The sequence below is a fragment of the Stegostoma tigrinum genome, chromosome 33 (assembly GCF_030684315.1).
Source record: "Stegostoma tigrinum isolate sSteTig4 chromosome 33, sSteTig4.hap1, whole genome shotgun sequence".
In the NCBI taxonomy this organism is placed as follows: Eukaryota; Metazoa; Chordata; class Chondrichthyes; order Orectolobiformes; family Stegostomatidae; genus Stegostoma; species Stegostoma tigrinum.
This window is the reverse complement of record NC_081386.1, coordinates 14,742,769-14,757,815: the sequence shown is the minus strand read 5'-3', so window position 1 is coordinate 14,757,815 and position 15,047 is coordinate 14,742,769. Positions and strand designations below refer to the sequence as shown.

The following is a 15,047-nucleotide window of genomic DNA, read 5'->3' as shown; positions in this document are numbered from 1 at the left end:
CTAGTTAAGCAATTCATAGGTCTACCAGCCAGAGGAATCACTAGGAGAAATGCCACAACCCCCTCTAATTCTGTCATACAATTTTTTGTTGGAATAAAGAATCCCCACCTCAAACTCCATCCTCAAAACTTTTTCTGGTAAAATGACAAGAAAATTTCATTGGGCTATGCTGAACAATGATGAATCAATATTTGTACAAGGTAATTTCAATGCCTAGCTATTAACTCCACAGTATGAACTAAGCCCATCATATAATTATAGCCAAAGTCAGTGGAGGAGAAACAAAAATATCTGGGTTTTCCCAGAGCTACGATTACTTTGTGCATCTCTGTATGAAATCATGGAGAGTGATGAAACTAATAGAAGTGATAAAATTATGTGACACAGTTCCTTAAACTTGTCGATCTTTCTGAATACCATATTAGCAGAAAGCATTCACCGCTGTTGGTAGTGTTGACACCACGGAGGTGTTAGGAATGAGATGCATAATTATAAAGATTGCAAAAACATTTAAATAAATTTGCTTAAAAAATGACTCATTCCTCAAATCTGGATTAGAACAATTGGGAAAACAGAATTTTATTTTGCTTCCCACATTTAGATTTCAAAAATAAGACTTTCAAACCAAATTACACAGGTTGTTATACACTAATAAAAACAAAAAAATAAAATTCTTCGAGAAACATGAGTGGGCTAATTTGGATTGTGATTGTAGCTGATCATAGCCAAGATGACAATATCAATGCTGCAAGTGGAACAGTGTCCCTAGGAATGGAAGAGGAGGAATGTTCATCAGACACAGTTTCTTACTGTGATTATTATCCAGTGCCCTTTCTCCACAGGAAACCAATGTTTGGTTCCTGAAGAGTCAGACTTTGCTGTTGAATAGCTTCCTGACATTAAGACAGAATTTTAACATGATGACATGCTGAGAGTGAGAATGGGGATGTTGAGTAATATCCAGGAGCACATGTCAAGCCAGTTGCCAAGTGCAGTTCATCCCTCTGTATCTTTTTAACATAACCACTGCATTTGTATTTGATTTCCTGATTCCCTAATTTGACCAGTTAATGTCAGCAGGCGTAATGAGATCCTACAAGAGTTAATTTCAACTTTGTTCCTTAAAGAGATACTGCAAAGATGATAACTGAGAGATTCTGAAAATAGGAATTAAAAGACAATACTGTGTCAGGTTTTATTGATGGCTCACAGGATCTTACGTTGCAGGCTGTAAGGAGCCACCGGTGGATCCTCTTCTGTACCAGTGGCCACCTACAGCAATGAAGCTTGGCTGAAGGTTTCTCAAGTACTGACACTGCCATACTCCTGAACTCAGAGCTCAGAGCTTGTGGTTCCAAAGGCCAAACCAGGTAATACACTAACGTATTTAACTGCAACCTGACAGCTGTGACAGGTCTACACCTTACCCTACCTTCTAAAAATCAACTTCAACTTATCATCTTTCACAGCAGCTTACTTTGTAGGTGTGTCTATCCTCTCACCCAGACACATCCTCACCATCGTCCCTGATTAATCCATCCGCCAGTAACACCCAACATTTCAGGCAGAAGGAGGTAATATCACTGATCTAGTCATATTGCGGCCCAGTCTGCAGAGATGAGTTTAAATCCCACTACAGCAGCATCACCTGCTTCACTAATGCCCTTTACACAAGGAAATCCGCCATCACGTGAGGCCAGATCCACAGCAATGTTGCTGACCTTTCACTGCCCTCTGAAAGGGCCCAGTGAGCTATGGAGTTCCAGGGCAATTCAGGATGTGCAACAAATGCTGACCTTACCAGTAAAACCCACATCTTGTGAAAGAGTTGAAACTTAATTAACATCTGTTCACTCATTCAAAGCACCCAATAGCAGTAGGCACTAAGTGAAGCACAGTGTCCACTCCATTCGGGATGAGGCAGACAGGGCTGGGCAGTGTCCACTCCACTAGGGATGTGGCAGACAGGGCTGGGCAGTGTCCACTCCACTAGGGATGTGGCAGACAGGGATGGGCAGTGTTCACTCCACTAGGGATGTGGCAGACAGGGCTGGGCAGTGTCCACTCCATTCGGGATGAGGCAGACAGGGCTGGGCAGTGTCCACTCCATTCGGGATGAGGCAGACAGGGCTGGGCAGTGTCCACTCCATTCGGGATGAGGCAGACAGGGCTGGGCAGTGTCCACTCCATTCGGGATGACGTAGACAGGGCTGGGCAGTGTCCACTCCATTCGGGATGAAGCAGATAGGGCTGGACAGTGTCCATTTCATTCGGGATGAAGCAGACAGGGCTGGACAGTGTCCACTCCCTTCTGGATGAGGCAGACAGGGCTGGGCAGTGTACACTCCATTCGGGATGATGCAGACAGGGCTGGGCAGTGTCCATTCCATTCGGGATGAGGTAGATAGGGCTGGGCAGAGTCCATTCCACTCGGGATGAGGTAGATAGGGCTGGGCAGAGTCCATTCCACTCGGGATGAGGCAGACAGGGCCGGGCAGTGTACACTTCATTCGGGATGAAGCAGACAGGGCTGGACAGTGTCCACTCCATTCGGGATGAGGCAGACAGGGCTGGACTGTGTCCAAACCACTTGGGATGAGGCAGAGAATGCTGGGCAGTGTCCAAATTATCTGGGAATGATCACTGCTTCCACAGGAAAAAGGGGCCCAAGGCTGAGAAATGGCTCAGTAATGGGCCAAGCATTCATCACCAGGAAGGACACTAATGCAGGCAAACGAGTCATTTTAATGGATGGAACAAATTATCACGAGCAAGTGCAGGAGCAACTATATCATGGGGGAGTATTTTGTGGCATCACTTTAGTTTGATCAACTGTTCATGTTGGTCCTTTGTCACATCACTCAAAATGTGGAAGATTTCAACACAGTGTTTTGTTTATTTCTTGGTTATCTTATATAGTGGTGGAAAAATCCTTGTGATTGAGAACACAGCTCCTGAGATCATTTACATTTAGGGTGGGAACCTTGCTTCTGTATGTATAGTTTCGATTTAATATGAGATTTCCAGGAAGATACTGTTATGGCCCAGTATGTTCTGAATTTAAAGTCAAAATGTTAATATTTTAAAATAGGGCTGAAATAGCTGGGCAAGATGGCTACCTGAGTGCACCTGACTTCTTTTGTGGATTGAAATCACTCCTGTGTATCAGGAAGTAACGAAAGGAACATAACAGCGCAGTACAGGCCCTTCGGCCCTCGATGTTGCGCCGACCTGTGAAAACAATCTGAAGCCCGTCTAACCTACACTATTCCATTACCATCCATATGTTTATCCAATGACCATTTAAATCCCCCTAAAGTTGGCGAGTCTACTACTGTTACATTCCTCACTGATTTGAATCAATGATGTTCTCTAAAGCCAATCAAAAGGATATTATTATCAGATCAAATGGATCATTCATAAAAATGACACACTTACAATCTCAAACTTTCAAATCATCAGCCTGGCGTAACACACAATGTTGGAATCATCAAAAACACCTGCACTGTATTTGGAAAATGACTTCAAACTTGTAAGAAGTGGCATGATTTAACAGCCCTTGTTTTCTGCCTACTTTTTAAATCAGCAAAAGCAGTTTCTACAGGCTGTTCCATCAGAAAGCCATCAAGCCAGCAGTTCATTAGTCAGAGCGTCAGACTAGAAACTAGCTACAAGTCGTCCAGCAGCCCAGGTAGCTCACAGCAAAACTTTAAAATTGGGATATCCCAACAGAAGAGCCCCTCTACCTGCTCCAACTTCAAGTTCATCTCACAAGCAACCTCTTAGAAATTAGAAACCTCACAATACACTGAAAATTCATGGTTTTGCAAGACTTGCACTGAACTTAAAAGCATTAAACACTTTCAAGAAAGCAGGCCTACTATATGGGAGACTGTAAACCAGAGACTGTTGATAACAAAGTGTGCAGCTGGATGAACACCGCAGGCCAAGCAGCAACTCAGGAGCACAAAAGCTGACGTTTTGGGCCTAGACCCTTCATCAGAGAGGGTCTCTGATGAAGGGTCTAGTCTCTGATGAAGGGTCTAGGCCCGAAACGTCAGCTTTTGTGCTCCTGAGATGCTGCTTGGCCTGCTGTGTTCATCCAGTTTCACACTTTGTTATCTTGGATTCTCCAGCATCTGCAGTCCCCATTACCCCTATCCCCAAACCAGAGACTGTTAACCATTTGAATAAGGGCGAAATACTGCAGATGCTGGAAGTATGAGCCAAACACAGACATTCAACTGGTCATTTAGATATACAGCACAGAACTCCAGTCCAACTCGTCCATGCCAACCAAGTATCCTGAATTAATCCAGTCCTATTTGCCAGCACTCGGCCCATATCCCTATAAATTCTTCTTATTCACATACCCATCCAGATGCCTTTTAAATGTTGTAATTGTACCAGCCTCCACCACTGACTCTGGCAGAGCATCCCATACCCGCACCACCTTCTGCATGAGAAAGTTGCCCCTTAGGACCTTTTTAAACCTTTCCCCTCTCACCTTAAACCCTCTCGTTTTGGACTCTCCCTACCCTGCAGCAAAAACATTGACTATTTACCCCATCCATGCCCCTCATGATTTCATAAACTTCCAGAGGGTCACCCCTCAGTCTCTGATGCTCCAGGGAGCATAGCCCCAGCCTATTCAGCTTTTTCCTATATCTGAAACCCTCCAACCCTGGCAACATCCTTGTTAATCTTTCTGAAACCTTCCAAGTTTCACAACATCCTTCCTATAGCAGGGTGACCAGAATTAAACATAGTAATTCCAAAAGTGGCCTAGCCAATGTCCTGTACAGCTGCAACATCTCCGCCCAACTCCTATACTCAATAGCCTGTAATCCCTGTTTTTATAATGATTAATTAATGTTGCTACAAGGTGAGATAACCTTAATCTTAACTGTTAACATGAAATGAAGTAGGGAGATCAGAATTAAATGCAGTATTCCAAAAGTGGTCTAACCAATGTCCTGCACAGTCATAACATGATTTCCTGACTCCTATATTCGATGCACTGACCAATAAAGGCAAGCATAAACGCCTCCTGCACTATCCTATCTTCATGCAGCATCTCAACAGAAAGAAAGAGTTAACATTTTGTGTTCTGCAGAAGGCTCTTCCAAACAAGTGTTAACTCTGTTTCTCTCCCGCAGCTGCTCAGTTTCTCCAGTATTCTCTGTTTTTGATAGAGTTAAGTACCATTTGTAACAGATTCCTACCTTCACCTGAATGTAATCTTCATCAATGTGACAGTATGTGTGAGACACTGTAGTTAATTACAGGTAAGTATACGAGAATAAATAATCCTCTTGATTTTTAAACTCAAAAGGTTGCTGTGGATTAATTTATAAAGATATTGACTCGTGCCATGTAATATTTCCAAAGCCAATGAGCTATTAAAAGTACAAAAGTACTCTTCTTTGCAACTGAGCCTACACACAGTGTGGGGGAGTTTTTACTTCCAGGTCTGAGTGGGCTTGGGAGCAGGTAAGTGGGTTAATTTAATTTAATTTAATTTATTTCTTTTATACACGCATTAAGAAGACAGATCACTTCATCAAGAAATATGCTCACCACAGGCAGTAAGGAAACTTATTGTAAATTGTGTCTGTGACAGAATCTACAACATAAAATGGGACTTCTGTAGTGAAAATGACCACTATGGAGAGAGTCAATTCCAAAGCAGATGAAACTAAATTTGTAAACGCATGAAAATAAACTCTAGATGCTCTTGCTACAAGCAAAATCCTCTTACATAATTAGGCAAGAGAGCAGATTTAAGGTTTCAATGTTTAGTCAATTTTTTGACTGTCATTTCTTCAGCTCTCTCAAATGTCATGATTGCTTTTATTTTGTCACTTTGCTTTCACTGGCAAGTTCCAGAATATCTGGGAAATCCATGCACTCACAGCTGAGTCCTGAACCTATTATTAACACTGCTCTTAATGAATGATTATGATGTTGAAATTGCTAACCACCCTTGCCTGAGGGGGTTTCATGCTGCAGTAAACGTGAAACACGTTGTTAAATTCAGCACTTTTAACCCACTTACCTGCTCCCAAGCCCACTCAGACCTGGAAGTAAAAACTCCCCCACACTGTGTGTAGGCTCAGTTGCAAAGAAGAGTACTTTTGTACTTTTAATAGCTCATTGGCTTTGGAAATATTACATGGCACGAGTCAATATCTTTAGGTCAGGAACAAAGAAAAATAACATCTGAACAACATTACTTGAAAGCAGGGATTAAAAGAGCAGTTGAGTTAAACAATGGAATATAAGAGGAAATATATGGGACAATCCCTGCAAAATCAAAATTCTTTGAGGAGCAACAATTTCCAATCCTTTCTGACAATACATGATACTATTTAACATGGTTGAACAATTTATTTCATTTCATTGTTAGTTGGGACTTTGCAGACATTAGAACAAATGATCTCCTTGGTGTGTTTTCTCTCTCTCTTGTTAAAAAGTCAATGTGATATTGTATCAATCACCAATTTTCTTCGAAGGGAGTAAATGGCCCATTAAAAGTGACCTACTCCGACCTACCTATCACCATAAAACATCTGCTTTAATTAGCAATGAACTGAATTTGTGGCCACTCAGACACCAAAGGGAACAACCAAACATTTTTGAAGTTATTCTAAGGTTACACCTCCAAATTTGATTGTTATCTGATTTGCTCATGTGGTTAAGACATCAATATTTCCTCAGGAGCATATAGGATCCAAGTGCTCGTTTGAATTTAAAACAAAGAACCAAACTGTAAGTAAAACAGTGACCACATGAAATGTGCAGGGTTTTGGATTATTTTACTGATGCAGACCACTTGATGATTGAGGCTATCAACAAATATTCACGCAGCAACAACTGTGATTCACTACACCGCATTCTAAGTTGCATGAACAAAATACTATTCCTTCCCAATACGTGCACAGTTGTGGACGCCAAACAACAATAGGTATTTCTTTTGCATCAATACAATTATCAGACATTTCCTTCCTTCTGGCTCCTGCTAATGCACAGATTTTAATAAATGCTGCATATGTTTGCGTGAAATTCAAGTTTTTCAGGCTGTAACTTTAGGCAAAACATAGGAGGTTAACTTTTGCACAAGAAATCTGGGAATGGACAGGACGCATGTTGGAAGGTTGTTTCTGCTTGTTGGAGAGTGTAGGAGCAGGGGGCATTATCTCAGAATAAGGAATTGTACATTTAAGACAGAGACGAGGAGGAATTTCTTCTCAGAGTGTGGTGAATCTATGGAATTCTTTACCACAGAGGGATGTTGAGAATGGGTCTGTCCCATTTTGCAGAGTGGTAGTGCCACATAATACAAGGGAGTGTATTTTCAATGGAACTTGATCTCTTCACGGACTGTGCAGGTGCATCCGTGACTGGCAGATTGGTAAGGATTCCTTCTTTTCCTGCTGAGTGATCGATACAACTGCGTAGCTTGCTTGGCCATTTTGGAGGGCAGTCAACCACCAGGGTCTGGTGTCAAACAGAGGCTGGGAAAATTCAAATCTAAAAAATCAAATCTAAATTGCTAAGGTCCATTTTGCAGTTCATGTATTTTTACAATCCTATAATTGAATAAAAAATGAAAAGCACGGTGGCTCAGTGGTTAGCACTGCTGCCTCACAGCGCCAGGGACCCAAGTTCGATTCCACCCTTGGGCGATTGTGTTTGTGAAGTTTTGCACATTCTTCCTATGTCTGCGTGGGTTTCCTCCGGGTGTTCCGGTTTCCTCCCACAATTAAAAGATGTGCAGGTTAGGGGGATTGGCCATGCTAAATTGTGCATAGTATCCAGAGATATGCAGGATAGATGTACCAGCCATGAGAAATGCAGCGTGACAGGGATAGGATGGGAGGATGGGTCTGGGTTGGATGTTCTTTGGAGGGTTGGTGTGGACTCCATCGGCTGGATGGCCTGTTTTCACAGTATAGGTATTGTATGAAAAATAAACAATGAGTTCTATAATTACAAACTTAAAACTAACATTCCAGAAACAGAAACTCAGAGGGACCTGATTAACACTGTCAGCAATTAACATTTGCAATTAGTAGGGCAGAAATGGTAATTTGACAGACAAAGCATTCATGATTTACCAATCGTGCTTACAATTTGATTTGTGAAAAGTACAAATACACGTCTGTTGTGCCAATATCCTGCATTAGCTTTGGTAATACATCATGAGAGCATAGGATTGGGTTCACAGTTCATGTACGCATCTATACCTACCACTTTTTCCTTGGAACAGTAGACGTGGAAATCTTTTGAGATAATAGCAGCATATTGGAGGAGGACTTTGCATATGGTCTGCAATGAAAATGAAAAATACAATGACCAAATTTCATTCGTTTAAATTCTTGATGATTTCTTTTTCGAGATGATGATAGTGCAATAAATATTTATTTAGTTCAAACACAGCATGAGAAATAAAATTTATATTTGTAAACCTAGAGGCTGCATTTTTTGTCAAGTTTTTATAGCTACTGTGAAGTTAATCTGATTGAATGTCTTTTGGATTGTAAAAATATGTTGAAAAGTTTTTTTTGTATGTATCTGTTGAAGTAAAGTAATGAGAACCCAGGGGAGAAAGCACAGTAACATTTACTGACAAGTGAAGTTACACGAATGTAGAACAACCATAGAACACCGCACTTTTCAAACACTGTAAGACTTTTGTAGATTATAAATGCACACACCTTAGCAAATCTTCTCATGAAATGTGCCAGTGCCTCCGGATTAGGACATTCAAGCTTCTTGATAATCTCAAAACTTTGATTCAGTTGAGTGAAGACGTCCACGACAGAGCAAGAGAACAGAGCATGTTCTGAAGTTTGCTGGAACTAGATTAGAGAAAATACAAATTGGATAACAGCTAAGCTCTTAAAATAAATGAGAGAAATTTGACAAATGTAATTTACAATCTATTTCAAACAAAAAACATTCCTGGTTACTGTAAAAAAAAGTCACAAAATATTCGGAAGGTGTCGCGTTTTATCTGTGGGATAAGCAAAAAATGAATTCGACACTTGCCCCATCTTTCTTATCTCTCTCAAGTGCTCCGTGCAGAAAGTCCACTGATACAACTTCATTTTCATCCAGCCAATCAATGGCAAAAGGCTCAAACCACCTGATAAAAATAAACAGACAATGATGTTTTATTAAAATGCAAGATTCTATTCATTTAAAGGTTCAATTTATAAGCAATTCCATTAGACGACAATGTTGTATTACTGTAGTTTCAAGCACATTTCTCCCCAACATACACCTTCTTATCTAGATGCTCAAATATCCATCGAATGAGGGTTGTATTTCACAGATATGGGTGAAAAGGGTACATAATTAGGAAAGTGAGAGTTACTCCAGTTCATTGGGACCATTTTGCAGAACACCTACGCTGGGTTCGCAATAAACAACTGCACCTCCCAATCGCAAACCAAGGTACATCAGGAAAACCAAGTGGAAGCTTGGAGCCCGCTTTGTGGACCAAACTGCACCTCCCAGTCGTGAACCATTTCAACTCCCCCTCCCACTCCTTGGATGACATGTCCATCCTGGGCCTCCTGCAGTACCACAACGGGGCCACCCGAAGGTTGCAGGAACAGCAACTCATATTCCGCTTGGGAACCCTGCAGCCCAATGGTATCAATGTGGACTTCACAAGCTTCAAAAATCTCCCCTCGCCCCACTGCATCCCAAAACCAGCCCAGCTCGTCCCCGCCTCCCTAACCTGTTCTTCCTCTCACCTATCCTCTCCTCCCACCTCACACCACACCTCCATTTCCTACCTACTAACCTCATCCCGCATTCTTGACCTGTCCATCCTCCCCGGACTGACCTATCCCCTCCCTACCTCCCCACCTACACTCACCTCTACAGGCTCCATCCCCGCCCCTTTGACCTGTCTGTCTCCTCTCTACCTATCTTCTCCTCTATCCATCTTTGATCTGTCTCCACCCTCTCCCTCTCTCCCTATTTATTTCAGAACCCTCTCCCCATCTCCCTTTTCTGATGAAGGGTCTAGGCCCGAAATGTCAGCTTTTGTGCTCCTAAAATGCTGCTTGGCCTGCTGTGTTCATCCAGCTCCACACTTTGTTATCTTAGCCTGGAATTCTCCTGATCTTACTGCAGCTCCATAACTGAACTCTATGTATATATCAGTTTCTGATTTTTCAGCAAGAACTACCTTATGCTTCAATCAATAATATCCTAAGGGTATATGAAATATAAACAGAAAGTGCTTGAAAAACTGAATTCTAATACGACACCAGTTCAGGACTCTCTTTTTCATTCCACAAATATTACCAGATCTACTGAGTTTCTCCAGTGCTTTCTTTTATTTCTGATCACCAGCATCTTCAGTTGTCTCAGAGGAGCAAGAAAGCTGACATTTCGGGTGTAGACCCTTCTTCAGAAATGGGGGAGGGGCAGGAGGTTCTGAAATATATATAGAGAGAGGGAGAGGCGGATGGAGATGGATAAAGGAGCAGATAGGTGGAGAGGAGACAGACAGGTAAAAGAGGTGGGGTTGGAGCCAGTAAAGGTGAGTGTAGGTGGGGAGTTAGGGTGGGGACAGGTCGGTCCAGGGACGACGGACAGGTCAAGGAGGTGGGATGAGGCTGGTAGGTAGGAGATGAGGGTAGGGCTTGAGGTGGGAGGATACGTTAGACAGGTGGGGACGAGCTGGGCTGGTTTAGGGATGCTGTCAGGGGAGGGGAGATTTTGAAGTGTGCAAAGTCCACATTGATATCATTAGGCTGCAGGGGTCCCAAGCAAAATATGAGTTGCTGCTCCTGCAACCTTCAGGTGGCCCCGTTGTGGTACTGCAGGAGGCCCAGGATGGACATGTCATCCAAGGAGTGGGAGGGGGAGTTGAAATGGTTCACGACTGGGAGGTGCAGTTTGGTCCACAAAGTGGGCTCCAAGCTTCCACTTGGTTTTCCTGATGTAGAGGAGGCCACATCCGGAACAGCGGATACAGTATACCACACTAGCAGATGTGCATGTGAACATCTATTTGACATGGAAGGTCTTTTTGGGGCCTGGAATGGGGGTGAAGGAGGAGGTGTAGCAATTACTGCGGTTGCAGAGAAATGTGCCGGGGTGGTTGGGCTGGCGGGGAATGTGGAGCAGATAAGGGAGTCACGGGGAGAGTGGTCCCTCCGGAAAGCACATACGGGTGTGGAGGGAAAAAAATGTCTTTGGTAGTGGGGTCAGATTGCAGATGGCGGATGTGCTGGAGGATGATGCGTTGGATCCAGAGGTTGGTGGGGTGGTACGTGAGGATGAGTGGGATTCTGTTTTGGTTGTTGTTGTGGGGAGGGGGTGTCAGGGGTGAGTTGCGGGAAATGCAGTCGAGGGCATTTTTGACCACTGTGGAGGGTAAGTTGCAGTCCTTAAAAAACATGGCCATCTGGAGTGTCCAGCAGTAGAATGCCTCATCTTGGGAGCAGATGCAGTGAAGGTGAAGGAATTGGGAATAGGGGATGGCCTTTTTACAGGAAGGTGGGTGGGAGGAGTTGTACTCTATGTAGCTGTGGGAGTCAGTAGGCTTAAAATGGATATCGGTTTCCAGGTGGTTACCCAAGATGGAAAGAGAGACGTTCAGGAAGGAGAGAGAGGTATCAGAGATGGTCCAGGTGAACTTAAGGTTGGGGTGGAGCGTGTTAGTGAAGTGGATGAACTGTTTGAGTTCCTCATGGGAGCACAAGGCGGCGCTGATACTGTCATCATGTAACGGAGGAAGAGGTGGGAGATCAGGCCAGTGTAGGTGCGGTAGAGGGACTGTTCCATGTATCCTACAAAGTGGCAGGCACAGCTTGGGCCCATGTGGGTACCCACGGCCACCCCTTTTGTCTGTAGGAAGTGAGAGGAATTGAAGGAGAAGTTGTTAAGGGTGAGGACAAGTTCAGCTGAGTGGAATAAGGGTGTCAGTGGGGGGGGTAACACAGTGTAGAGCTGGATGAACGCAGCAGGCCAAGCAGCATCACAGGAGCAGAAAAGCTGATGTTTCGGGCCTAGACCCTGAAGAAGGGTCTCGGCCCGAAACGTCAGCTTTCCTGCTCCTGTGATGCTGCTTGGCCTGCTGCGTTCATCCAGCTCTACACCGTGTTATCTCAGGTTCTCCAGCATCTGCAGCTCCTACTACCTCTGTCAGAGGAGGGGGACTGATTGGGCTTGTGGGACAGGAGGAAGTGGAGGGCCTTTTAGTCATCTGCATCCTTCAGGGAAGATCCTCACTTCCACTTCATGGTGGAAGGGTGGTCATTGATGAAGTAGTTGAAGATGTTTGGGCAGTGGACACCTTAAGGAACTCTTTCCCCGTGATTCTTATTGACTCCAGTTTTGTCAGGGCGCCTTAGAGCTCAGGCACATGCTGCCTTGATGTCAAAAGCAGTCCCTCTCACCTCATTTCTGGCGTTCAGTTCCTTTGTTCATGTTTGGACCAAGGCTATATTGAGGTCAGGAGTTGAGTGTCCCTGACAGAACTCAATTTGAGTGTCAGTGAGTAGGTCATTACTCAGTGTCACTTGACAGCATTGTTGGTGACCCTTCCACAATTTTATACTGATCAAAAGTAGTCACATTGCAGGAGCAGCATCTTATATTTCGTTTGGGAACCCTGAAGCCCAATGGTATCAACGTGGCCTTCACAAGCTTCAAAATCTCCCCTCTCCTGACCGCATCCCAAAACCAACCCCGCTTATCCCCGCCTCCCTAACCTGTCCTCCCACCTATCCACTCCTCTCACCTCAAGCCCTACCCCTATCTCCTACCTACTAGCCTCCTTATCCTGTCTGTCCACCCTGGACCGAACTATCCCATCCCTAACTCCCCACCTACACTCATCTTTACTGGCTCCATCCCCGCATCTTTGACCTGTCTGTCTCCTCTCCACCTACCTCTCCTTTATCCATCTTCTAACCGCCTCCCTGTCTCTCCCTATTTATTTCAGAATCCGCTTTCCCTCCCCCATTTCTGAAAAGGGTCTAGGTCCAAAACATCAGCTTTCCTGCTCCTCTGATGCTGCTTGGCTGCTGTGTTCATCCAGCTCTACACCTTGTTATCTCATTCTCAAACCATATTGTGATTGCGACTGAAATGCATCCGGTAACAGGTTATACTAGGCCATATCTTCAGCACACCTGCTGTATATGAGAATGTCCTTGCTTCTTACTGTTCCTTTGTTACCTTCGACCAAATCCCTGAGGCAGAAGATTTTCTGGAATCAGGAAGGTTTTGGGAGACTGACCCTGGGGTTTGTTCCTGTATCTAAACTAAAAGGAGTGAATAACCTTTGTTCTTCTTCCATCTACAAATCTACTACTATCACCGTTTCCCATCCAGGTGAGGCAATATGAGCAGCTGTCCCATTTATATCTGGATAGTCACCCTCAAAGCCACTACAATCAGCAAACTGGAAACACAATTCCACGGGGTAAATTAAATAATCTCAGCGTTTTCACTTCCTGGAAACAATTAGTTTTATGGCTTAATGAGCACCAAAACCCTATTATGCGGGCTGTCTGATTGTACGAAGAGCAGACAAGCAAAAACATTGCAAGCCAGTCATGGAGATTTAAGTAATGAAATACATCAAGGTGTCAGCATCGTGCAAAACTTTCATTAAGAGAAATGACAGAAACGGGATTAGAGATTCAGAGGTGGAAGAGACTGAAGAATTGGTTATTGCTTTGGAATATGCAGTCATTTGCATAAAGTGGGACTGATAAATAATGATAAGAAAAATTTTAATAATTTTATCTGAACGTTTACTGGCAGGAGTAAGAGCGGAGCTGCATGACAACCTTGGCAGTTTAGTGACACAAGCAACTCAGAAACAAAAATTGGCCAGTGTGATGCACGGACGGACAATTGGCAAATGCTTATTCCACCTGATTTCACCTCCCCACTCAGGATATTTTGCAACTGAATGCAAGAAAATTGAAATCTTACAACCTTAATATGACAAAGAAATAAGTTGTATCAGATTGTTTGATAACTGGCAATGTGATTGATTTAGATTCAATGCCCTAAATGGAACAAAACCGCTCCCATCAGGTAAGGGTAACCAGTCAGCTCACAAATGAAACTTGGCTTTTGGAACAGAACTATTTTTTGCATGATAAACAAAAATGAAATTAAATTTTGTTACTTACAAAGAATATTCTGCGACTGCATCTTTGAAAGCTGGCAGATCTCGCACATATTCATTATAAAACCATTTTACTTTAAAGTGCAAATTCATATAATCAGCACTCTTGCAAAGTCGATGTTTTTCATGCTCTGTTGTAAAGCATAAAAAGGAAAATAATGTCATCTTTTATTTTTCTCTGAATAAATGAATGATTTATATTTCTATACATACATAAAGTGCATCAGTATTTCAACATAATAGGCCAAGCAGCATCTCAGGAGCACAAAAGCTGACGTTTCGGGCCTAGACCCTTCATTCAACATTGTTACTTTTCAGTGATACAATGCTATTTTTAAAATACTACTAAATTACTGAAGTTTCTAAATATCTGATTAATGTCATGATTTTTCTGCGATTACTCGTAAATTTAAAGTATTATGCATTCTTTAAGTTGACAGTTAATTCAACGATTCCAAAAGAGTGAAATGTTGAGAACATTATATTATAAGCAACATGGTGGCACAGTGTTTCGCACTGCTGTCTCACAGCACTGGGGGCCCGAGTACAATTCCAGCCTTGGGTGACTATATGGAGTTTGAACGTTCTTCTCATGTCTGTGGGCGTTTCCTGCCAGGTGCTCCAGTTTCCTCCCATGGTCCAAAGATGTGCAGATTAGATGGATTAGCCACACTAAATCACCCTATCGTGTCGAGGGATGTGTACGCTAGGTGGATTAGCCATAGCGAATGTGGAATTGGGGAAATAGGTTGGGGTCTGGGTGGGATGCATTTCAGAGGGTTGGTGCAAACTCAATGGGTCGAATGGGCTCTTTCTGTGCAGTAGGTAATCAATGATGATCATTCTGCTGAATACTATGATTATAGATAGA

The 15,047-nt window shown here is 43.2% G+C and overlaps 1 protein-coding gene across 7 annotated transcripts in view; it reads right to left on the bottom strand.

The window, feature by feature from the left end:
* The window catches only part of LOC125467255 (protein unc-13 homolog C-like), a 562,058-nt gene that overhangs the window by 78,588 nt on the left and 468,423 nt on the right, over window positions 1–15,047 (bottom strand). For all 7 annotated transcript variants that reach the window (XM_059639173.1, XM_059639171.1, XM_059639172.1 and 4 more), the window contains 4 exons: window positions 14,181–14,307; window positions 9,055–9,151; window positions 8,721–8,864; window positions 8,254–8,331 (listed from right to left, as the gene is read on the bottom strand). In XM_059639173.1, the coding sequence (XP_059495156.1) occupies window positions 8,254–8,331; window positions 8,721–8,864; window positions 9,055–9,151; window positions 14,181–14,307 (446 nt within the window). The remainder of the gene's footprint in view (window positions 1–8,253; window positions 8,332–8,720; window positions 8,865–9,054; window positions 9,152–14,180; window positions 14,308–15,047) is intronic.